This window comes from Mustelus asterias, chromosome 1 (genome assembly GCF_964213995.1).
Source record: "Mustelus asterias chromosome 1, sMusAst1.hap1.1, whole genome shotgun sequence".
Lineage (NCBI taxonomy): Eukaryota > Metazoa > Chordata > Chondrichthyes > Carcharhiniformes > Triakidae > Mustelus > Mustelus asterias.
This window is the reverse complement of record NC_135801.1, coordinates 173,854,229-173,879,712: the sequence shown is the minus strand read 5'-3', so window position 1 is coordinate 173,879,712 and position 25,484 is coordinate 173,854,229. Positions and strand designations below refer to the sequence as shown.

The 25,484-nt window shown below is 43.0% G+C and overlaps 1 protein-coding gene across 2 annotated transcripts in view; it reads right to left on the bottom strand.

Annotated features, from left to right (window-relative positions):
- Positions 1-479: 479 nt before the first annotated feature.
- rnf212 (ring finger protein 212) overlaps positions 480-25,484 on the bottom strand; it is a 58,926-nt gene continuing 33,921 nt past the window's right edge. Inside the window, exons 7-14 of one of the 2 annotated variants that reach the window (XM_078228374.1) lie at positions 21,000-21,052; positions 19,323-19,386; positions 19,011-19,056; positions 17,639-17,702; positions 12,180-12,222; positions 6,795-6,991; positions 1,880-1,915; positions 480-751 (exon numbers count right to left, since the gene is read on the bottom strand). In XM_078228374.1, the coding sequence (XP_078084500.1) occupies positions 1,908-1,915; positions 6,795-6,991; positions 12,180-12,222; positions 17,639-17,702; positions 19,011-19,056; positions 19,323-19,386; positions 21,000-21,052 (475 nt within the window). In that variant the 3' untranslated portion in view covers positions 480-751; positions 1,880-1,907. Of the gene's footprint in view, positions 752-1,879; positions 1,916-6,682; positions 6,992-12,179; positions 12,223-17,638; positions 17,703-19,010; positions 19,057-19,322; positions 19,387-20,999; positions 21,053-25,484 lie in introns of those variants that run through there. The other variant, XM_078228286.1, reaches the window with a different exon arrangement.

The window sequence follows — 25,484 nt, the reverse complement described above, 5'->3', positions numbered from 1 at the left end:
TAATATGTACTGAGTCCCATTCACCCCTCATTCCTCTGCTCGCAGACCTAAATTGGCTTCTAGTTAAGTTATGCCTAAATTTTAAAAATCTCATCCTTGTTTTCAAATCCGTACCTGGCCTTGTCCCTCTCTACCTGTCATCTCCTCCAGCCGGACAACCCGTTGAGTAATCTGCATGCCCCTAATTCGAGTCTTTTGAGCATTTCCAATTTTAAATGCTCCACCACTGATGGTTGTACTGTCAACTGCCTAGGCCCGTGCTCTAAAATTCTTCCTCTTTAAAGCAATCCTTAAAACTTAGCTCTTTGACCAAGCTTTTGATCATCTGCCCTATGCGGTTTGGTACCGTGTTCTGCTTCATAATTCCCCTGTGGAGAACCTCAGACATTTGACTAAAATCACTATATAAATACAATTCCGAAAGTGGGGAGGGAGAAAGTTGGCAGCTTAACTGGTCAAATGATTCCATCCGAGCTCAGCTGGCTGAGATTCATGTTTATTTGTGTAAAGATACAACTTCTGTAAAATGGGAAATTTAACATCTGGTTACAAGTTTAAGAGTGAAAAAAAATACAGAATTTATTGCATTTGTTTCATAAAAATATCTGAAAGAACTGTACAGCAATATAATTTAAATTTGATGATAATAAAACAATAACCACTTGATGAGCCACAGTCCACCTACACTGATCACCGGATCCATGGGTAAAGTTTGCACTTTTCCTGTCGCTTGTTGATCAGATCTTTAAACCTGCAATGCAATAACATTTAAATAGATTGTTGTAAGTGACTTAATTGCACAGTGTCAAACAGCATTTTCTGATTGTATTAAATACCCGAGTGTTTTTCTATTTGTTCAGGGGAAGGTCGGGGGGGCGGGGGGGGGGGGGGGGACAGCAGAGGCATGGGATCAACAGCAGCTTCAAGTTGCCTCTCTACTCCAACCTTAACCCCACTATCACCCTCCACCCCTACCCAGTCTGCCACAATGGTTATGCCTTCAGTGTGGCTGGGTCAGCAACCCACAGTTGCTCCGTTGCAGCAGCCCACATATACTGCGGTGGGGCTATGCGGCAGAAACATCTTCAGAGCTTTAGGGATGGCTACACAGATGCTGGCCTTGCTATTGCCACTGACGCCCATGTCCTAGTTCAGATTCAGAGAATGGTGAGGCGAGTAGAAGGTTCACGTACCCTGGCGGCAGTTTCTCAGTCCATTATGCAACTGCCCATTATGGCAACCTTCTCCCAGGCCATTGTGGTGAGTCACATAGGCCTCCTGCTCCCACCTCTGCGACAGAGAATGTCCCTCCTCTGCTCCATGGCCTGAAGGAGAGTTTCCAAGGAGTCATCACTGAAATGTGAGGCTGGTGCTGGACTTTTTCTCAAGTCCATCTTGGTGCCCTGAATTTTTGGCGTGCTGAGTCACTTGCTGTCCAGGTGCTTTTTAAATATAGTGTAACTTCCTGCCTGCCCTAACAGGAGGTATGTGGTGAACGGCGTACACAATTAATGCAGCGGGGAGTGCATGATTTCAAATAATGGTCCACCCCACTCACCAGCGGGGAACACTCTGGCTTTCTGATCTCGCCACAGAACTTATGGCGGGAAGGGAAAATTCTGGCCATGAATTACAACGAGCACCAGTGAATAACTTTGCAGTTGGTTGCTATTTCCAAGCGAGGCACTGGAAATAACAATCAAGAGATGTTAAATGGGCTGCTGGTTCTTTAGCATCCATTTTACACCACTGCAGTCAAAATTAGCACCACTGTATTGATTTACATAGTAGATTTATACAGCTAAGTGATTTATAACAATCCTAAAATAGAATTAAAAGATTTCATTTCTATTATTTTACAATGCTTTTTGCAACTAACCTGTCTGACATTTTGTTATCCAAGTAATTTATGATCCTGAAAAATAGAAAAAATATTTACGTGCGTAGAACAGCAACAAAGTGTAAATGGACATCAGTGGTGACTTTAATTACAGTACTTCAAAATATTCAAGTCCAATATATCATCAGTGGACTAAACCTTTCTCATTATTCCATGACACCGTGGGCAAAATCTTGGGGACTTGGTGCAGAATATTCTCAGACCCGGAATGGGGAAAATAGAGGTAGGAACTTGAGAGCCAGGTTGGGACAGCTCCATAATGTATTCCTGCAAACAGGCAAGATTTCGCGTAGTGGACAGGAATGCAGATTGGCTGCCAGTTGCAAGGTGGTAGGTAGCCAATCTGCAACTTAAGACTCCATTGAAGGGCCTTTTAGAGTGCAAACTGATACTTTGACAATGGCAGAGCGCGAAAGCTGGCAGGTCAGTAGAAATGGCCTCGCCACAGCTGTCCAGGCGGCCACTGGAGCCAAGACCATCTATCCCTCAATGAGGGCACTGCCGACAGCTAATGCCACGCTTGCGGCCTGAACAAAGCTGCTGAAGGGATTTCCCTGTCAGGGCCTGCAGGCCCCTCTAAAAGATTTAATTATCTTGATCCCACCAAAGGTTTCTCCGTATTGAGGTTTATCTTGCATTTTCCTAGCTGCCTTAGCAGCACCCGTATCTCTGGGTGGGGCTGCCGAGACTATCTGATTAGGCCGGCAGCACTGAATGCTTGTCTGCCACCCTTAATTGGATGGTGAGCTGGAAGGTGACCTATTAGGAGGCCACGTTAGAGAAAAAAGCTATGTGTTGAATTTGCGTGAAAACTGGAGTAATTCACACTGTTTTTTTTCAGTGGGAGTTCAGAGAGGAATCTCCCACACGCTGTGCACTGCAGAGGCCACCAGTGTGAATATCATTAAAAACTAGTGGGCGGGACCAATCCTGCTGGAGAGGCTGAAATCAGCGCACTGAGCCGGGCACTGCGCACGCGCCGATGTGTCAGTGCCGAGATCAGCACATGGGCAGTGGCCCCACACTGACGGCCTCCCGATCGCTGGCCAGCCCGCAACCCCCGTGAGGAAGGGGACTCTGTAACAATCGGCAAAGTCTTAGGCAGATTTCTAGGTTTAGTAACATATCGGAAGGAAAGAGTTCAAACACATTTAAACCTAAACAGATCATGTTGGCAGCTTACTCATATGTGAATGCTTAACATTATTAAAAGAATATGAAAGATGATTTTAATATATCAATAAATGTATTTCCGAAAATAATAATATATTAATATTGTTCAAGCTAAGAAGTTCATAAGTGGAAGATATTCAGTCAGCAGAAAAATACAATGGGGGAATTGACACTCAATAAATGCTGAAACAATTAATAAAACATTTAATATTTAAAATGTAAAGGCTCATTGCTCGGAGCTGGTGCTATCTATTGTTTTGGCGTACTGCCGGTGGGAAAGGTATTTGAGTAAAAGCGTCCTCAGAAACATCGCAACGAGGAAGTTACCCCCCTCGGGGAGACGGTATCCGGTTTTTTGAGGGAACAAATGAAAGATCAAGTCAAGCAGTGATTCATAATTGGTTGAGGTGTTTGTCATGTATTGGACTGACATATTAACATGAAATGAGATCAAGTCTAAGCTAATTAGGAATGCCTTAGATATGAGAAAGATATAATTGTAATGAATTTTGGCTCAGGGCCTCAGATCTTTGGAGAGGTCTTTAGCACTGGCAGGTGTTACTCGACCCTTCAAAGGACTCCCGCGGCCAAGGTTAATGTCTTGTTTGTCTTGGTATGTCTTTTATGTTTTTAAAAATAAATTTTTATACGCCTTTTAAAATTAAAATATTGCCTCTGTGAAATTAATTCTGGTTTTCTTAAGTTAGAAGAGAACCTGGCCACCATTAGAGAAATTATCTACACCACCCTGCATCACCTTGCCCTCAGGGGGCCCAGGCTGGCACTGCCAGGGTACCAATGCCCAGGGGCACCCTGTCCCTCTATGCCTCATTCCTCTGGGTGGTCCCGACTGCCCTCCCTCACTCCAACAGGGTCAGGTCGCTGGCTCACCGAAAGTGGGGAGTTACTGTAAACTCCGCTGGAGTGAAATACGCCTAGCAGGGTGGGAGAGGCTTTAAACTATATGGTCATGTTAATTACCATAATTTATGTGCCTCCCTGCTGATTTCCGGCACGGAGTTGACGCCACTGGAAATCCAGTGCTGGGGGACACTAACGGGCTGGGACGCCCAGCGCGGATCCCGTACATCGAGCGCCGCTGGAATCTCCCAGCCCGCTGTGCTCAAATTACCGCAGCGGGATGGAAGAATCACCCCCTTTATTTTGTTACATTCCAGACATTTTATCCCACCCTAGGTCGGGAATGGTGAATGCCGCCTGGCCGAATGGCCCATGCGTCAAATGTAAATGTGCATCGCCATATAAAATGCTTAATGGACTTAATTACCCTTTCAATTGTCAGCGGGCGCTTCTGACTCATGCATGCCCGCCAACCAAAATATCACCTGAGGCGCCGAGACATTAGGACAAGCACCCAGCCTCTTCTTGGGCAATTTCACACACGTGAGTTGAGCCCAAATCCTCTCAAGCTCCCTAAAATTCTGGCCCACATTGAAACACAATTAGGACCTTTTTGATTTGTACTCTACAGGATTGAGGTCCCCTTTGGTGCAGAGTACAGGTGGATGGAGTGCTGGCACCCATCAACATAGGAAAAGCTGGCTGCAATTGGAAAACAAGTGTTGGAAGGCATTGGATGGCCTCCAGGCCCAGAAACAGGTATGAAAGTAATGCCAGGAGTTGGTGGATGGAGTAGGTGACTGGGGACATGGATGTAAGCAAGGTGACTCCCTGTTTTGCTGTGCAACACTTCTAGCGTAACACTTCTGCTATTACTGCCCAAATAGTAAAAAACATCCTGGTCGCGTGCAGCAGTACATTGTCTCTGTTGTTGGTTAATCCTGATCATGAGAAAGGCCAAATCAACAGGCTCTATGATTCTTTGATGGTTCATGCACTGAAAGAGTAAGAACACAGTCATGAGTGCTGAAGAGTCATCACAGAGCCCTGACCCTGATCAGTCCATGCGTCTGTGACTTCCACTGCAGTTTTTCCCATTACCTGTGTGAATTTCTGCTCTTCCTCACAACAACACTCCCTCTGGCACTACAGCCACAGTCCCGCATGGCTTCCCCTGTACTCAAGGAGGATGGATAGTGTTGAGCCTCTATTGTCTCATGGCATTTGACCCACACATTCCACAACTCCCCCCCAGCTCACGGGCCCCCCGCTACCCCAGACCCTCAGTCAAAGGGCATAAGTCTTGACCTTGCGCTGAAGTGCGTTCGAGAGAATGCATGACAAGGTCTGCATCCTGATGGGACACATCAAAAATGGTGCCAGACATCACATTGAACATGGGGGAGGTGGTGCCAGCTATCACCATCCTACCTTGCCAATGGGTTTTCCACAGTGCAAGCTGTGCATTGTTAAGGCTTGAATTGAAAGACATGTCTATATTCTTGGGGCTTGGTGTTCCAAAGAAACATCTTGTCGCCAGACTGTGCAACTAGATCTAGCTCTGGATATTAAACTGGCATGCTGGACTCCCCCAAGATTCGTCAGTTAGTCACTCTGTCAACAACACTCATCTTGACCAAACACAGCTGAATCCTGAGGGGCATGCAGTTAGCTTTTGAAACAATTCATAGAAACATGGAAACTAGGAGGAATAGGCCATTCGGCCCTTTGAGCCTGCTCTGCCATTCAATACGATTATAGCTGATCATCAAATTCAATATCCTGATTCCACCTTCTCCCCATATGCTTTGATCCCCTTAGCCCAAAGAGTTATATCTAATTTCTTCTCGAAATCACACAAGTTTTGGCCTCAACTACATTCTGTGGTAGTGAATTCCACACATTCACCACCCTCTGGGTGAAGAAATTTCTCCTCACCTCAGTTCTAAAAGGTTTATCCCTTATCCTCAAACTATGGCTGCTAATTCTGGATTCCTCCACCATCGGAGACATTCTAGGGAATTCCCAGAGAGCAGCCTCATTCTTTAGGGTCTTCAATGCTGTGCAGTTGAACAGCCTTGCATGAGGGCAACCAGCACACTGTCACTGCTATACCTGACAGTCAGAGTTTGCAGAGAAGTGGATTTGAACTTCCTGTCCAGTAATCCCCTCTGGTCTCACACCATTGACAGAATGAGGATTGTAGGTTTTACTGCGTTCGCCGTCTCCCAAGTGAGAGTGTCTTCATGCCTCTTGAGGCAGGGTAGCTCCCCAACACTGATAACCCTACACTGCCCTTGCAGCCTGGTCTCTCCCAAAGCAGGATCCCAGGACCTCAGTCGCACATAGTACTGCCCCAGTAACCCAGCATGGAGGAACCGGGAAGCGATGCCTGCTTGGCAGCAAGCACATCCCCTCAGAGCAAGGGACGACCTGATGTGAAGAATAATACTAGGCAAACGTACGAGACTAAAGACTGATAAGCGCCTTGGGCCTAATGGGCTGTATCTTCGCATCTTAAAAAAAGGTGGATGCAGAAGTAGTGGATGCAATGATTATAATCTTCCCAGCATTACAGGTGCCAGTCTTCGGCCAATTCAGTTCACTCCATACATATCAAGAAGCAAATGAATGCACTGGTCCTCTTCGAACCCTCCAGCCTGCTCTGCCATCAGTAAGATGATGGCTTCTCTGATTGTACCCTTAACTCCACTCCCCTGCCTGCATAGTCAGACTATTAAAATAATTCAGAATTATGTATGATTTAATCTGTTTTCTTAAACATATAGCCCACGTATCAGTAGATGCATTTTATACTATGGCCATATAAAAAGCAGATGGTAAAAAAAATGACACTTGCTCATCAGATGGTTTGAAATGGTTATAAGAGGTCTTGCGATCGATGGTTGTGATGAAGACTGTGTCAGAGTATATGGGGATTGTACATTTCTATAGCTGCAACTGTCCCAGGTTCCTCCTTCTCCGTGACTCAGAAATGCAGATGACAGGGAGCCTGAAAGTCCGATTTGCTGCACTGGTGTTGAGAGCCCTGTGGTCCTTTAAAGAGAGAAAAAATGTAATAATGAACGCTTCCTCAATTGCAATACTGAAAATATGCTGTAAAATTTTGTAGTTTCCTTGAAAATACATCCTGAACACACTTTTCGATTTCCGAACAGCAGTAAAAAATGTATTTTTGTTTTTGCTTTCAGGGCATCTTTCTTTCCCATTGAATTCAAATGGGGCAGTGTGTAAAACAGGCTGCATATTTGCTCATGCTCATTTTGTGTTAATGGTCAAAGCCCCTATATTTTGCTTTCCTTCCACTGTAATACTGAAGCCAACAGAGTCAATGTTCAGGAGTAGCACAAGACCACCCCGGAATCACTAGACCTTTGGATTTGCCTTCCCTCCCGAAGGAGCCTCCACTTGGGCATGAATTTATATTCTCATTGTGTGGGAAATCAAGAGCACAAATTATGGTCCACCGCCCCTCTGAGGTACAAGGAATTATAATCACCGACTTAATGATTTTTTTTCCAAAAGTAGCAGTATATCGCAGTGCTTTAAACTGGGGTGAGGACTCTGATATTCTTTAATAGAAAGTTTACAACAATTGAGTTGTAGGCTGCAATTAAACCAAATCTCAGTGGTACGCTTCTATGGCTGTATAATATTTTATGATTAGCTGAGGTTTGAATGGTGCTATATAAATGCTGGTCTTTCTTTTTCCTTGGTCCAAGTTTTATGAGTTTCGCTGAATGTGGCGAATGTGGTTCCTCTGTTTAAGAAAGGGAATAGAAATGACCCTGGTAATTATAGGCTGGTTAGTCTTACTTCGGTGGTCGGTAAGTTGATGGAAAAGGTCCTTAGGGATAGGATTTACGACCATTTAGAAAGATGCAGCTTAATCCGGGATAGTCAGCATGGATTTGTGAAGGGCAAGTCTTGCCTCACAAATTTGATAGAATTTTTTGAGGAGGTAACTAAGTGTGTAGATGAAGGTAGTGCAGTTGATGTCATATACATGGATTTTAGTAAGGCGTTTGATAAAGTCCCCCACGGTCGGCTTATGAAGAAAGTAAGGATGTGTGGGATAGAGGGAAGTTTGGCCGATTGGATAGGTAACTGGCTATCTAACAGAAGACAGAGGGTGGTGGTGGATGGAAAATTTTCGGACTGGAAACCGGTTACCAGCGGAGTGCCACAGGGATCAGTGCTTGGTCCTCTGCTATTTGTAATTTTTATAAATGACTTGGAGGAGGGGGCTGAAGGGTGGATCAGTAAATTTGCTGATGACACCAAGATTGGTGGAGTAGTGGATGAGGTGGAGGGCTGTTGTAGGCTGCAAAGAGATATAGATAGGATGCAGAGCTGGGCTGAAAAATGGCAAATGGAGTTTAACCCTGACAAATGCGAGGTGATTCATTTTGGTAGGACAAATTTAAATGTGAATTACAGGGCAAAGGTAGGGTTCTGAAGAATGTGGAGGAACAGAGAGATCTTGGGGTTCATATCCATAGATCTCGGAAGGTTGCCACTCAAGTGGATCGAGCTGTGAAGAAGGCCTATAGTGTGTTGGCGTTCATTAACAGGGGGTTTGAGTTTAAGAGCCGTGGGGTTATGCTGCAACTGTACAGAACCTTGGTGAGACCACATTTGGAATATTGTGTGCAGTTCTGGTCACCTCACTACAAGAAGGATGTGGAGACACTGGAAAGAGTGCAAAGGAGATTTACCAGGATGCTGCCTGGTTTGGAGGGTAGGTCTTATGAGGAAAGGTTGAGGGAACTTGGGCTTTTCTTTTTGGAGCGGAGGAGGTTGAGAGGAGACTTGATAGAGGTTTATAAGATGATGAGGGGGATAGATAGAGTGAACGTTCAAAGACTATTTCCTCGGGTGAATGGAGCGGTAACTAGGGGGCATAACTATAGGGTTCATGGTGGGAGATATAGGAAGGATGTCCAAGGTAGGTTTTTTACTCAGAGAGTGGTTGGGGTGTGGAATGGACTGCCTGCAGGGATAGTGGAGTCAGAAACTTTAGGAACATTTAAGAAGCTATTGGATAGGCACATGGAGTACTTCGGGATGATAGGGAGAAAATAGCTTGATCTGGGTTTCAGTCAAAGCTCGGCACAACATCGTGGGCCGAAGGGCCTGTTCTGTGCTGTACTGTTCTATGTTCTATGAAACTGTAAAGTCTCTATCAGGTTCAAAGCCAGCACCAACAGGGGACCGGTGGTGAAGACAACCAGCTGAGTGCATCCGCATTTGATATTGCTGTCCCTGGGCGATGCTGGAACTGCATGCTGCTAACAGTGCCCACCTCTGTACTCTTGCAGAGGCAATTCATAGAATCCCTATAGTGCAGAAGGAGGCCATTCAGCTCATCAAGTCTGCACCAACTCTCTGACAGAGCACCTTACCCAGACCCTCTCTCCCACCCTATCCCTATAATCCCATGCATTCACCCCACTAATCCCCCTAAATGACATATATTTGGACACTAAAGGGGCAATTTAGCATGGCCAATCCACCTAACTTGCACATTTTTGGACTGTGGGAGGAAATCGGAGCACCCAGAGGAAACCCATACAGACACGGGGAGAACATGCAAACTCCACACCGACAGTTGCCCAAGGCCGGAATTGAACCCAGATCCCTGGAGCTGAGTCAGCAGTGGTAACCACTGTGCCAGCATGCCTCCTTAGACCTGGTGGCACTGACTTATCCTCTTGGAATAAGCCTAACAGCGGTTGTTAAACATCTTCCATACATTTATGGATGAAACTTCTTCACTGCGTAAATCATCCTGACTCAAAACGTTACCTCTATTCTCCCTGCACAGATGCTGTCAGATCTGCTGAGATTTTCCAGCATTTTCTGTTGCTGTTTCAGATTCCAGCATCCACAGTAATTTGCCTTTAACTTCTTCTGTGTGATGAGGCTGTTTACACCACAGACCAAACGGTCTCTTAACATTTCTCTGAAAGCTGGGCTGAATTTGCAGTGCTCTGCTAACCTTCTCAATCTAGCTCCAAGCCTGAGACTGCTTCCCCTGACTTCCAGACTGTTGAATGAAATTTGTACCTCAACAATAATCGGAGGTTAAAATTATTTTTAATTTAACTATCTGGTCAAAAGACCTCTGTCTGGAGCATCACGAGATGTTAGACTTCTCACTAAGCTATAAGTTTGCAGGTCATAGACTGAGGAGAATAACCTTTCATTTTTCCTCTGCTATGATCTTATTAGCTACAAAGAAATAACATAGCCTTTTGATATATTGTCCCCAATTTTCCACTTCTGGGTCAAACGGTTCAATCTTTCCAATTAAAGGCATTTTCATGTGTGTATGTACCTTGCTTCTTCATAGTTTTGACACTCAACTCTCTTCCCACTCTAGCTGTACACTGCAATCCCAATGAGCAACAAAAGATTTCCTTGAAGCCAATGTAATAACTTCAAAGGCAACTTGTTGTGGCTTAAAGTTATCAAGGGTTTATTACCAACGATAAACAGATATATACAAACAAGGCTCTGACAGAACACATGTCTACTCTCCACTGCTTCCTGCCTCCAAATGAAGATCCTCATTGACCCAGGATACAAGCCCTTGCACCCAATTGGCTTGGCTTCACATGCTACCACTTCATAGGGTCCAGCACTGATCAGGCGACCCTCAGGAACCCTCCCCACCTTCCTACCCTCCTTAAAGGGGCCACGCTACCACAGCTGCCTGCATAAAATCAGCTTGAGAGTGATGGGTTGTTACTTTCCATATGCTAATTATTCAATTGGGGCAAAATTGACAGCAGTTTATTTGAACGGAGCTCTGATTTTAAATTGGGGTAAGAATCAATGTGTTGACGCAAGCAATCCCTCCAGCTCCCCAGAATGTGAGGCCCAAGTAATTTTAACGGTGCTGAACTAGCCCCCAGCTGAAGCTAGCAGGAATAAAGTGGGTAGGAGTGGTAGCTGGGGCAGAAGCCAAGACTCCAATTGAACACCCAAGGGAAAAGGTTAGCCATTATCAACTGATGCCAGTGTCATGAGGAAAAGCAAAGGCCAGTGCCAGAAAGGTCCATGGATTCCTTGCAGGGCCAAAAGGAGCAGTCCTGCCTCTCCTGACCACTGAGAAACTTCACAATACTCTTCCATCACTTTGCTGTCTCCTGCCTGCTTTTGGATGCGAATTTGGGACCATATGGACCTCTCAACCATTGTGATGCCAATTGTACTCATCAGTTCATGACTCCAGCATGTTTACAAGGGACCTACTGCCTCGTTAAAACAGCAAGAGGTTGGAATCTGTTGGATATGTGGCACAATTCCCTCTCTCACCTTCATTAAACAACCCAGCATTTCCATTTGCATAAGCACGTTGGTTAAAATCTGGATTGTAGTATTAGTTTTGAGTCCTCTGAAGACAGGAATGGTCACATGAGGAAGGCACATGATAAAGTTAGCAACTGTCATAGCTAAAGAGGATTCTCTCATCAATCCCTGAAAGTGTTACGAATTTATCTGGTTCTCTAGGAAGTGGGGAATTTGCGCTCAGCTACAAGAGTGATCTGAGACACGAAAGTCAAAAAGAAACGAGTGCAAAAGACTAAGAAAAGTTCAAGAATGTAATAGCTATACAGCACAGTCTAAAGGAAACACCTTTTTAAAGGCGAGCAAAAGGCATCACCATTCCTGCTGTTGAACTATACTCAACCAGTGTTAACAATTTCACTGCGACGTGTTCTTTCTCAACACATTGATTGTATGACATTAATGTTTTCACTCACACTGACTACATTTGACAGATTAACAGTGTCAATTCAGCTTCAATTATTTCATCTTTAAAATAAAGCCTCAAGCAAGATCTCACAGCTTAAAGGAACAACACATTATCGTCTGAGGTTAAATAACCTGTAAAAGATCTAGATAAAGAATTATAGTTTCTGTTGAATCAATATACAGCACTCATTTCTTTAAAATCTAAATATTTGATACTATTGGTTTTTTACTGAGCAAATTTAAAAGATAATGGGGGGAATTTTCCTGTCCCGTCCGCCACGTGAATCGTAGCGGGCAGGGGGTGGACCATGCAACAGTCCGTTGACCACGGGCGGGATTTTCCGGTTTTGGACCAAACGCAGCCATAAAATCCCGCCCCATAGGTCAGTGATCAAAAACAATTTTCATAAGTAGACAATCAGACTATTTCTAAATATTGGATAGATTTTCCAATACATACCTAAAAGCTCCTACTTTATTTGTTCCTCTGTAAGGCACAGTACCTAAATCAACAGTAATGTTTTGTTTTTAATAAATAAATCATTTTTACTTTAAAAAAAAGATATGCAATGAAATCAGATCATTTTCTTTTCTACTGACCACATGTAATGTAACTACTAAGATAGATTCATTGCAAAAATTATACTTTCATGCTTTTTCCTGTATGGTGAAATGTTATAAAAAAGGTAATATAAAACAACAGAGATGGAACTGGCAAGAAAGGTTATTCAATGAAGCAGCTGAGAGCTAAAATTATCCCCGTGGGTGGCGGAGAGAGTGAATGTTTGTGGAAGAGGTAGCAATCAAGCGGGCTGCTTTGTCGTCGATGGTGTCGAGCTTCTTTGAGTGTTGTTGAAGCTGAACACATCTGTGCATGTGGAGGCTATTCCTGACTTGTGCCTTGTAGATGGTGGGCAGGCTTTGGGGAGTCAGGAGGTGAATTACTCACTGCAGGATTCTTAGCCTTTGACGTGCTCTTGTAGCCACAGTATTTATATGGCTGGTCCATTTCAGTTTCAGGTCATTGGTAACCCCCAGGGTGTTGATGGCGGGGGATTCAGCAATGGTAATGCCATTGAATGTCAACAGGTGATGTTTAGATCCTCTCTTGTTCGAGACGGTCATTGCCTGGCACTTGTATGGCACAAATGTTGCTTGCCTCTTGTCAGCCCAAGCCTGGATATTGACCATTCTCGTTGCATTTGGACATGGACTGCTTCAGTATCTAAGGAGTCGCGAATGGTGCTGAACATTGTGTAGCTATCAGTGAGTATCCCCACTTCTGACCTTATGATGGAAAGAAGGTCATTGATGGAGCAACTGAAGATCGTTGGGCTTAGGACGGCGGCATAGTGGCACAGTAATTAGCTGCCTCACAGTACCAGGGCCATGCTAAATTGCCCCTTAGTGTCCAAAGATGTGTAGGTTCGGTGTATAGAGGGATACAAAGATTGACATGGCACTTGTGAATGACTGATTCTGAAAGGGGTGAACCTTTCAGACTTGTGTCACCCAGATTGATGAACTGCATGAAAAGTTATTTTTCTTACAATTTTGGGTATGAGGGCAAACATCCTAACAAGTCCTCCTTATCCTTGGAGACAGAATAGAGCTTATATTTTGACTCTGGATGACCTTTCGTCAGAGCTAGCTGGCTCTATTCTCTCTCCACAGATGCTGTCAGACCTGCTGAGATTCGCCAGCATTTTCTGTTTTTGTTTCAGATTCCAGCAACCACAATATTTTGCCTTTATCTCCTTATCCTTGTTAGGTATATTTCCTTCTTGTTAGTTTTCTTTAGCATTACTTCTTCTGTCATAACCTTTACAAGTATATTTAGCATAGGGAATGAGAGGGTATAAGAGTTAGATTGTACAGTTATGCCAACAGGCAAAGATACTTGTTTCGCTTAATTATATCTGAGATCCAGGGAGGTGAAAGTTAAGGAAAGTAGTTTATATTTAATCATGATTATATTAAGACAGAATAGAGGTCGAGTGGAACAGAAAATCCCATCACTCAAGAAATGCATCAACAACATCCCTGCTGAAACTGCCGCTGCAATCTCTCAGAAGGAAGAAAACTAGCAGAACGATGCGCCTCGTAAGGAGTAGGTCCTATCAGCTCTGGCACTACTTCTAAGAATTAGCAATCATAATATGATTGAATTTTACATTCAGCTTGAGGGAGAGAAGAGTGAGTCCAAGACTAGTATTTGATATTTAAATAAGGGCAATTATGAGGCCATGAAAGCAGAGGTAGCGAAAGTAAACTGACAAATTAGTTTAAGGAATGGGTCAATAGAGATGCAGTGGCAGACATTTAGTGATGTTTCAGAACATACAGAATAGATATATTCCCAGGAGAAAGAAGAAACCCCAAAGGGAGGAGCCACCATCCATTGTTAAAAAGGCTAAAAACAGTATCAAACTTAAAAGAAAAAAACATACAAGTGTGCAGGGATGGGTGGCAGGTCAGAAGGTTGGACAGAATATTAAAAAAAGCAAAGAATGACTAAAAGATTAATAAGGAGGGAAAAATTTGAGTACAAGCAAAAGCTAGCTAGAAATATAAAACCAGGTGGTAGGACTTACCCTGGAAATTTAAAAAAGAAACACAGTGAGCATTGGCCCTATAGGAGGCGAGTCTGGTGATTAATATTGGAAAATAGGGAGGTGGCAAATAAGTTGAACTAGTATTTTACATTGGTCTCCACTATAGAGGATACAAGTAACATCCCAGAATTGGTGTAAATAAGGAAATAGAAAGGATGGGGGAGTGGGTGGGGGGGGACCTCAGGAAAATTACCAGGGAAGTGGTACGGATAAAATTTGGGAGTTGAGGGCCGACAGGTCCCCGGGTCCTGATGGACTTCATTATCAGGGTCATAAAAGAAGTGTCGAATGAGATAGTTGATGCGTTGGATTTAATTTTCCAAAATTCCCTAAGCTTACGGAAAATCCCATTAGATTGGAGACTAGCAAATGTCACTCCATTATTTAAAAAGGGAGGGAGACAGAAAATGGAAAGCTACAAGCTAATTAGCTTAACAGCTGTTGGAGGGAAAATGTTAGAAGCTATTATTAAAGACGTTTTATAATAGTAACGTACTTGGATAAGCTCAAAGTAATCAGGTAGGAAAGCAAGTTGTGAAGCGGACATAAGGAGGCTACAAAAGATACAGGTAGGTTAAGTAAGAGAGCAAAGATCTGGCAAGTGGAGAATATTGGGCACGGTAGCACAGTGGTTAGCACTGCTGCTTCACAGCTCCAAGGTCCCGGGTTCGATTCCCAGCTCGGGTCACTGTCTGTGTGGAGTTTGCACATTCTCCTCGTGTCTGCGTGGGTTTCCTCCGGGTGCTCCGGTTTCCTCCCACAGTCCAAAGATGTGTGGGTTAGGTTGATTGGCCAGGTTAAAAATTGCCCCTTAGAGTCCTGGGATGCGTAGGTTAAAGGGATTAGCGGGTAAATATGTTGGGGTAGGGCCTGGGTGGGATTGTGGTCGGTGCAGACTCGATGGGCCGAATGGCCTCCTTCTGCACTGTCGGGTTTCTATGATTCTATGATGTGGGAAAATGTAAAATGGTCCATTATGGCAGAAAGAATAAAAAAACGTATTATCTAAATCGTAAGAAATTAAAGAATTCTGAGGTACAGAGAGATCTGGGTGTCCTCATGCACAAATCACAAAAGGCTAATACGCAGGTACAGCAAGGAATTAGTAATCCTAACAGAATGTTATCATTTACTGTGAGGGGAACTCAATACAAAAATAGAGAGGTTATATTTCAGTTGCTCATTGACACTAGTGAAACCACATTTGGAATACTGTGTACGGTATTGGTCACCTCATTTAAGGAAGGATGCAAATGCATTGGAAGTAGTTCAGAGCTTTATTAGACTAATACCTAGAATGGGTGGTTTGTTTATAAGGAAAGGTTAAACAGGCTAGGCTTGTATCTCCTGGAGTTTAGAAGCATGAGGGGCGACTTGAATGAAACATGTAAATTCCTGAGGAGTCTTGACAGGGTAGATGGCAGACGATGCTTCCTCTTGTGAGAGAACCTAAAATTAGATGTTTAAAATTAAGGAGTCACTCATTTAAAACTGAGATTAAGTGAAATATTTTCACTCAGTGGGTCATAAGTCTTTGGAACTCCCTTCCTGAAAAGGTGGTAGAGGCAGAGTCTTTGAATATTCTTGGGCCAGAGGTGGATAGGGGATGGGTGATAGCTTATCGGGGGTAGATGGGATGCAGATTTCAGGTTACTATAAGATTAGCCACATATCTATAGAAACTTTTACTGTCGGTTTTTATGTTCCTGCAAGTTTACTCTCTACTTTATTTCCCCTTTGAAATAACTCCTCAGAGACCAAGTGTCCCTTCACCAGATTCCCTTTATATACAAACTTATCTCCAGTTCTGGTCGCCGCACTACCAGAAGGACGTGGAGGCTTTAGAGAGAGTGCAGAGAAGGTTTACCAGGTTGTTGCCTGGTATGGAGGGTCTTAGCTATGAGGAGAGATTGGGTAAACTGGGCTTGTTCTCCCTGGAAAGACGGAGAATGAGGGGAGACCTAATAGAGGTGTACAAGATTATGAAGGGTATAGATAGGGTGAAGCTTTTTCCCAGGTCGGAGGTGATGATCACGAGGGGTCACGGGCTCAAGGTGAGAGGGGCGAGGTATAACTCAGATATCAGAGGGACGCTTTTTACACAGAGAGTGGTGGGGGCCTGGAATGCGCTGCCAAGTAGGGTGGTGGAGGCAGACACGCTGGCATCGTTTAAGACTTACCTGGATAGTCACATGAGCAGTCTGGGAATGGAGGGATACAAACGAATGGTTTAATTGGACCAATGAGCGGCACAGGCTTGAAGGGCCTGTTTCCTGTGCTGTACTGTTCTTTGTTCTTTGGGTGAGATGTTGTTTTGGAGAGTTGGTGCAGATTCGATGGGCCGAATGGCTTCCTTCTGCACTGTAGTGGTTCTATGGCTGAATGTCATGCTCCTGATTCTATGTTCTGTTTGTTAAATGCTATACTTTGGGTTACTCAAAAGCTGAATCGGTATCAGTGAACCGACTAAATACAACAGGTATTCAAATACAAAGAAAAGTCAGTACAATTTTTAAAATATTCAACACTCAGAAGCAGCAAAGGAAACAATTAGTTCAAGACCTAACGGTGTCTTGCTAGATTTTGCCTCAATTGAAATCCATCCCTCTCATATGTCACATTCTTTCTCTTAGGATTGTTTCCTTGGAATCAGCTTGTTCCTTTGATCTCCCTACACTAATCTCTCTGAACCAGAGGATCAAAGGAATGGCTAGAAACCAATAATTCCAAGTAATAAATATGCAATAGCATTTTATAATGAGTTTCTATCCTAATAACAATTCAATATGAATTGCATTATGAAATTGTGGATCTGGGAGTTAGTTACTCTAAAGTTCAAGGATACTTATTGGGCAACAGCTTCCACTTATGAACAACACTTCTGTGCTTGATGCTTTTGGTAGATTCTACTGTATGTGTCAGCCGCAATAAAGACTGAAGAGTATAATCTGCTACAGGAATATCTTTGTAACAATGCTCATTGTCGCCTTCTCATTTTATCTCCATGAGAGGCTGCCGACAAGTAAATTTCATACAGTTTATACAGCAGAAATACATAGTGGGTTCCCCGAAATTCTCCTCACAATCCCACTCGCAGCCTTTGCCTTTCACTGAGCTCCAGCAACACATTAGCCCCAAGTATCAGTGGTCCCAGGTTGCAGTGACAATATAAGTTGTCCAGGAAAGTAATAGAGAGAAATTGTCCAAGATATGCAAGGCTCATCCCCTGCTATTAACTGAAGTCGATGCAACTTCAAATCTGCTTAAAGGAAAAATGCAGAAAGAAGTAACCTGTGCCACTTACCCATTCGCCCATTTTGGGGTGGGCTTATTAATGATAGCCTGGTTGAACCCAGTGGTGTATCAGACTGTACATGGCAAGAAGATCAAAGGAAAGAAACCACAAATTAATAATAGATCATCCTTTCTTAAAACAACATTGTAATTACTCCCAACCTGCAAATTCTGCCTATGGTAATGAATGGGATTTGGGACTATGATGTGATCAGGGAAACAAATTAAAACATGCTACAGTGCAAAGGGACCTGGGAGTCCTTGTGCATGAGACGCAAAAGCCCAGTCTGCAGGTACAACAGGTGATCAAGAAGGCAAATGGGATGTTGGCCTATATTGCGAGGGGGATAGAATATAAAAGCAGGGATGTCTTGATGCACCTGTACAGGGCATTGGTGAGGCCGCAGCTGGAATACTGTGTGCAGTATTGGTCCCCTTATATGAGGAAGGATATATTGGCATTGGAGGGAGTGCAGAGAAGGTTCACCAGGTTGATACCGGAAATGAGGGGTTTGGATTATGAGGAGAGGCTGAGGAGATTGGGTTGTACTCGTTGGAGTTTAGAAGGATGAGGGGGGATCTTATGGAGACTTATAAGATAATGCGGGGGCTGGATAGGGTGGAGGCGGAGAGATTCTTTCCACTTAGTAAGGAAGTTAAAACTAGAGGACACAGCCTCAAAATAAAGGGGGGTCGGTTTAAGACAGAGTTGAGGAGGAACTTCTTCTCCCAGAGGGTGGTGAATCTCTGGAATTCTCTGCCCACTGAGGTGGTGGAGGCTACCTCGCTGAATATGTTTAAAGCGCGGATGGATGGATTCCTGATCGGTAAGGGAATTAAGGGTTATGGGGATCAGGCGGGTAAGTGGTACTGATCCACGTCAGATCAGCCATGATCTTATTGAATGGCGGGGCAGGCTCGAGGGGCTAGATGGCCTACTCCTATTTCTTATGTTCTTATGTTCTTATGATCACATATTAATGGAAATAGACTGAGAAAACATTGGCAAGAAAAACGTATAGGGAAACACGTGACCTTTAAAATGACAACAGGACCCATCTTAAATTAGTCTGTCCACTATCTCAGCAGAGATATTAACCTTTTGAGTTTAAATAGGTTAGCACTTTTGTTAAAGTGGTGAGGAATTCCAGGCCACGTATTAAGTATTGGTATTTAAGGGACATATTTTTCAAACAATATCACCCATTATATCTTGGCTGTATGGAAGTACTATGATTAGCTTACAATGTTTGACAATCAGATATCCTAACTACAATACCACATTTATATCTCAGTGCTAATGAGATGTAAATCATCTCATTTATAAGATAAATGAGATAATTATTTAAATATATGTTTCACTTTATATTGTGCACACATGCCTTTCCTGATGGACTGGGTCTTGCATCAATCTCCATTTTGTGTGACCTGTTTGAAAATCAGTTAAAGGATGGTCAGGTGTTATATGCAAAACATTTAAAACTTTTCCTGTCAAAAAGCACTTGAAAAATGGAGATGTTAATGGTACTGGACAGACAACCTATTCAACCATAAAATACTTAGACATTGAGTTTTGTCAAAAGTAATTTGAAAAGACAAGTTTTACTTTTCATTGTAACATTATTTAGTATGGTTTCCCCTTACAGGACAAAGTTTTCCGAACAGAAAACCACATCATAATTTAGACAACGTACATTTCGGTTGTAGATGGTCTTGACTGTGGAACAGAAGAGTACGTCACTGCCTTCATCGAAGGTGCTAAAGAGCAAAGAATGGCTCAAATGTTAGCATTTGAAGAAGCATCATGCACTGAGCATATTTTACAGCACAAAACAGTAAGTATAGAAAATGTACATAGAAATTAGCTTAACATCAAAATTAACAGCATGGAAGTAGATGTTCGTTGCACCACAATCATTCTGGATGAGGTGAGCAAGCACGTTTCCCCACTCCTTCAGTCATAAATCAGCGTGTCTGCCTCAATCACCTTGCTTGGCAGTGCATTCCAGGCCCCCACCACCCTCTGTGTAAAATACGTCCCCCTGACATCTGTGTTGAACCTTGCCCCCCTCACCTTGAACCCGTGACCCCTTGTGTTCGTCACCTCCGACCTGGGAAAAAGCTTCCCACTGTTCACCCTATCTATGCCCTTCATAATTTTATACACCTCTATTAGGTCTCCCCTCATCCTCCGTCTCTCCAGGGAGAACATCCCCAGTTTCCCCAATCTCTCCTCATAGCCAAGACCCTCCATACCAAGCAACATCCTGGTAAGCCCTTTCTGTACTCTCTCCAAAGCCTCCACGTCCTTCCGGTAGTGTGGCGACCAGAACTGGACGCAGTATTCCAAATGTTAAAGATTTTTTAAAGATCTTGAGATGAATGATTTTGAATTAAATTCATAGCAATTTTGGGGGTGTGATACAAGTGCTTGATCCAATAGTGTCAATTTTATGCCCATGCCAAAGTTGAAAGTTACTCTTGGTTTTTTTTTGCTTTGGATGTAGAAGAGGAAATTACACCTTCATTTTGATGTTAAAGTTGTGCTGTAAGGGTGCCAATTGGTTAAGGGATTGGTTTGAAATTATTTCACTCCAAATCAGATGCTACTGGGAAGTAATAATGTAAATGCAGCGTAGACGATGCTCTTCAACTTATAATTCGGTGGCTATCTGAAACATTGGTTTACTTTTTGCTTCCTTTACTTGTTGTTAGATTTTAATTTTTGTTCCTTCGTTTCACATTCTGCTGTTTATTTTGCTCTTTTAATGGTTCATTGACAGATTGCCTTATCAGTGATGTGCGCTGTACTTCATTCTCACCACTTTACATAATTCAGTTCAATATTGGCATTTTTGTATCATTATGTTTTAGCCTCTGGGCAGTACTGTGTAGAAACACAGCTGTCATATTCCACAGTGCCACCCAGCGTCTGAAATAACAGTCATTATTTAGTGCTGAGATAAATTCCACTGTTAAATCTTATGTTTCATAAGTGTAGCAAAAAGTGCACATAATATGCAAAATCGCTGCATTAAACGCAAGTTCTGTATTAACTGCTGTAACTAAAACTTAGTCACCCAATTGCTTGAACTTTCATAACAGTATTAAATGTACTGTAAAGTGCTTTAGTATTTTCATTTAAAATGCAGATTATAAAGAAAGAATTTTACAGAACATGACAATTATTATTGTTTGCTATGTCAAAAGTATGATACAAATGTAGGTTTCTTTCTTATTTGTTGATTAATATTATGGGCTTTATTTTCTGCTCATTCATAATCAGTGAACAAAATATGGCCCTATATTCTCTGAATAAAGACTATACATTTTGTCCTACTCTTCGGAAAGGGTTAAAGGAGGACACTTACTTGAAACACAATCCCTTATGGAAGATGGTGTAGCCAATCGTGGTGTTTGTTGTCTAATACCAAATAGAAAGACTTGTTAATAATGTTCATTTCCATTTACCAACTGTACTTTTATTCAAGTAGGCAAATGCCATTCTTAGAAATAACCCAGAAATAAACTTTGAAGGTTATGAGGGTGAACTTCCACAGGGCTCTCACAGAATAGTAGGCAGCATTTTTACAAGTGTAAATAAGATATTTTAGGCCCCCCTGTCAAATATACCTGGGAGCTGGGTGAGCAAGAAGCTTATTCTGCTCAGGATTCTTCAGATGACAGCCCACCCTACCAGAATGGTTGCCAGGGGGTATGGTAGCACAGTGGTTAGCACTGCTGCCTCACAGCTCCAGGGACCCGGGTTCCATTCCCGGCTTGGGTCACTGTCCGTGTGGAGTTTGCACATTTTCCCCGTGTCTGCGTGGGTTTCCTCCGGGTGCTCCGGTTTCCTCCCACATTCTGAAGGACGTGCTGGTTAGGGTGCATTGACCCAAACAGGCACTGGACTGTGGCGACTAGGGGAATTTCACTGTAACTTCATTGCAGTGTTGATGTAAGCCTTACCTGTGAACAATAAATAAGCTTTAAAAAAGTTACAATTTCTTTTAAACAACATTCTTTAAATGTTTCTGCAGAAAAGCACTGCCACCTTCCCATCTGAAACTGGGCTACGGTGAATTTCCACCCAAGAATAACATTTACAACAAAATATAATGACGTGTTCAGACTGGAAAAGGTAACAAATCATCTTGCTGCGTCACTGTGCGGATGGAAATCAGCAACCCTTTCAGCACATGTCTGCTGTAAGTTCAGTGGGAGTATAGTCAAATAGCCAAACTTTAGACTGGGAACTGGGGAAAACAGAGTTTCTGGTGATTGTTCTATGCACTTTCATCTTCTTTCTGGGGAGGGGAGTAGAGCAGCAACACTCAAGTAGAAGGAAATACGGGTTCAGAAAATTATATTTTGTCAGAAAAACAAGATTTAACAGAATTGTAACAAAGTTATTTGCCACAGTAAAAGTTAACAAAATGTTCCCCGCTTCCCAGGATAGAATTTAAAATTGCGAGATATTATGTGATATTGACTGTTTTGCAATATGACCCAAAGTCAAAATCACCTCCATTGGCTGAAACAAAATAATCTTTAAGTAAGGCTCTCGGAATGATTTTGCTATCCCTGCTTGGTATACTGGATCTTCTAGATACTCCCCTGAGCCCAGCAAAAATTCACACTCTTACCCACATAAGAGTAGACCATTCAGTGCATCATGACTGCTCTGCTTAGCTGATTATCCACTTCAATGCCTTTTTCCCCACACTATCCCCATATCCCTTTAGATCACTGGTATTCTGTCCATCTCTGCTTTAAACATGCTCAATGACTGAACGTCCACCGGCCTCAGGGGTAGAGAATTCCAAAGGTTCACAACTCACTGAGTAAAATAAATTGTCCTCATCTTGATTCTAAGTGGTTTCCCTCTTGTTTTGAAATGGTGTCCCTGGTTCTGGAGTCCCCAACCACAGAACATAGAACAGTACAGCACAGAACAGGCCCTTCGGCCCACGATGTTGTGCCGAGCTTTATCTGAAACCAAGATCAAGCTATCCCACTCCCTATCATCCTGGTGTGCTCCATGTGCCTATCCAATAACCGCTTAAATGTTCCTAAAGTGTCTGACTTCACTATCACTGCAGGCAGTCCATTCCACACCCCAACCACTCTCTGCGTAAAGAACCTACCTCTGATATCCTTCCTATATCTCCCACCATGAACCCTATAGTTATGCCCCCTTGTAATAGCTCCATCCACCCGAGGAAATAGTCTTTGAACGTTCACTCTATCTATCCCCTTCATCATTTTATAAACCTCTATTAAGTCTCCCCTCAGCCTCTTCCGCTCCAGAGAGAACAGCCCTAGCTCCCTCAACCTTTCCTCATAAGACCTACCCTCCAAACCAGGCAGCATCCTGGTAAATCTCCTCTGCACTCTTTCCAGCACTTCCACATCCTTCTTATAGTGAGGTGACCAGAACTGCACACAATATTCCAAATGTGGTCTCACCAAGGTCCTGTACAGTTGCAGCATAACTGTACAGGGGAACCAGGGGAAACATCTTACCTGCATTTACCCTGTCTGTCCCTTTAAGTATTTTTAAGGTTTCAATGAGATCACCTCTCATTCTTAAAACTCTAGAGAAAACAGGCCCAGTTTCTCCAATCTCTTTTCATTGGACCATCGTCAGCGCCTCAGATTTGCCGCTAGTTGAGTAGGTGCTAGCTGGGCATATTTAAATAGATCGACCTTCCCTTGATCCAGCAAACCTTGAAAGGTTGATTCCATGAGTCCACAGGCAAATGATCCTGATTACGGGCGGCACAGTGGTTCGCACTAATGCCTCACAGCACTAGGGACCCAAGTCCAATTCCAGCCTTGGATCACTGTCCGTGTAGAGTTTGCACATTCTCCCTGTGAATGCATGGGTTTCCTCCAGGTGCTCCCACACTCCAAAGATGTGCAGGTTAGATGGATTGACCATGTTAAATTGCCCCTTACTGTCGGGGGATTAGTGGGGTAAGTATGTGGGGTTATGGGGATAGGGCCTGAGTGGGATTGTTGTCGGTGCAGGCTTGATGGGCTGAATGACCTCCTTTTGCACTGTAGGGATTTTATGATTGCTAGATATTTCTTCTGTTATTCTGCTGGAAGGAAAAAACATCAGTAGACCACGAACCAATATTCATCAGTGCCAGCTGCAGAAGGGACTGCCACTCAAAAACTGACCTCGACAGCCACAACAGATGATGTTCAGTCCAGAAGTGACATACACCCTGGGTACAGTCCATCATCTCCTGAGATGGATGGGTACCAATAAATAATAAATAAATGTCACAGTCAAACCTTTATGGAGGAAGATTTATTGTGGTTCATCCATGGGTGAATTAGCTGGCAGCTCAGGAAGAATTCCTACATAACAGTTGTGGAAAATTACTTTTTACATGTTTTGTTTTTGGCAAAGCTCACGAGAACGTACTGGTGTGGAGTACATCACTATCTGCAAGTTGTTACTAGGGTTCAAAATTCATTCTGAGCTTGCTAGTGTAGGCATATTGGATATGAACAGTTAATGGGCATTGCACAGTTTCAGCTGATTACAAAACAATTGACTATTCCTTCGCTTGCATAGCATAATATTTGGGTGATGGACACTATAGCAGAGTTCTCAGTAAAATATTCATGTTTTGAGTATGTCTCAATGAAATTAAATCTATAGCAATTTAAATTTTTTTCAACTCATTTTAACCATATCCAATTTTGGATTTATAAGCACAGCTGCATCCTCTCCCAGGTGTAGAGAGTTCATCGCAATGGAATCCAAATACAATTGCCAATGTTATCTTTAGTGAAGAAGCTGAGCTTATGATGTTATACAATAATATCTGAAAATAATTACTTTGTCATCGCAAAGGTAGGCAATCAAGACCCTCACCTCAGTATTAATTTGAAAAGCATGTGTCATATGCCCTTGAGAATCATTAGCTTGTTATTAAAAAAAACAAATGCTGGAAAAATGAATGAAAGCAGAGAATGCTGGAAATGGAAAGCAGATCAACAACTGTAAAGGTTTTGGTTGTTGACCCATCATTAGAACTATCGACTGCACTCATACAATTTTTATTTTTACAACAGGTCTTTAAGTTTAAAGTTTGTTTATTAGTCACAATTAGACTTACATTAACACTGCAATGAAGTTACTGTGAAAATCCCCTAGTTGCCACACTTCGGCGCCTGTTCGGGTACACCAAGGGAGAATTTAGCACGGCCACTGCATCTAGCCGGCATGTCTTTTGGACTATGGGAGGAAACCGGAGCACCCGGAGGAAACCCACGCAGACACGGGGAGAACGTGCAGACTCCGTACAGACGGTGACCAAAGCCAGGAAACAAACCTGGGTCCCTGGCGTTGTGGGGCAGCAGTGCTAACCAGCCCTAAAACTAAGGAATTATAACCTAAGGATGCTGGATTGCTTGATTCTACTGTGAAGTGTTTTGTCACTTCCAAACAATTAAGGATACAAACACACACACACACACACACTTGCATCTGCTTCTGAATTGAGATTCCCATGAAAGAATGGATGTCTCTTTTATTATTTTTCCTTCAAAATAAGGAAACATCCAGGGCTTTGCTTTTTAGCACATTCTACTGGCAAGTTGTGTAACTATAATGTTCTTTTACAAAAGCATAAACTTTAGACACAAACATCATGAGTGGAATTTGACCATAATTTGTCAGGGTGGCAGGCTCTGACTGAAAACCGGGGTGTATTTTTCCAGATGCACAGCCGAGTTTTCTGACCAGACTTACTGGCACTTAGCGCAAGAAAAATCTGGGGGCATGGTTTATGCCATCACTCTGGTGGGACGAGGCCTGATAGAGCTGGCAAGGC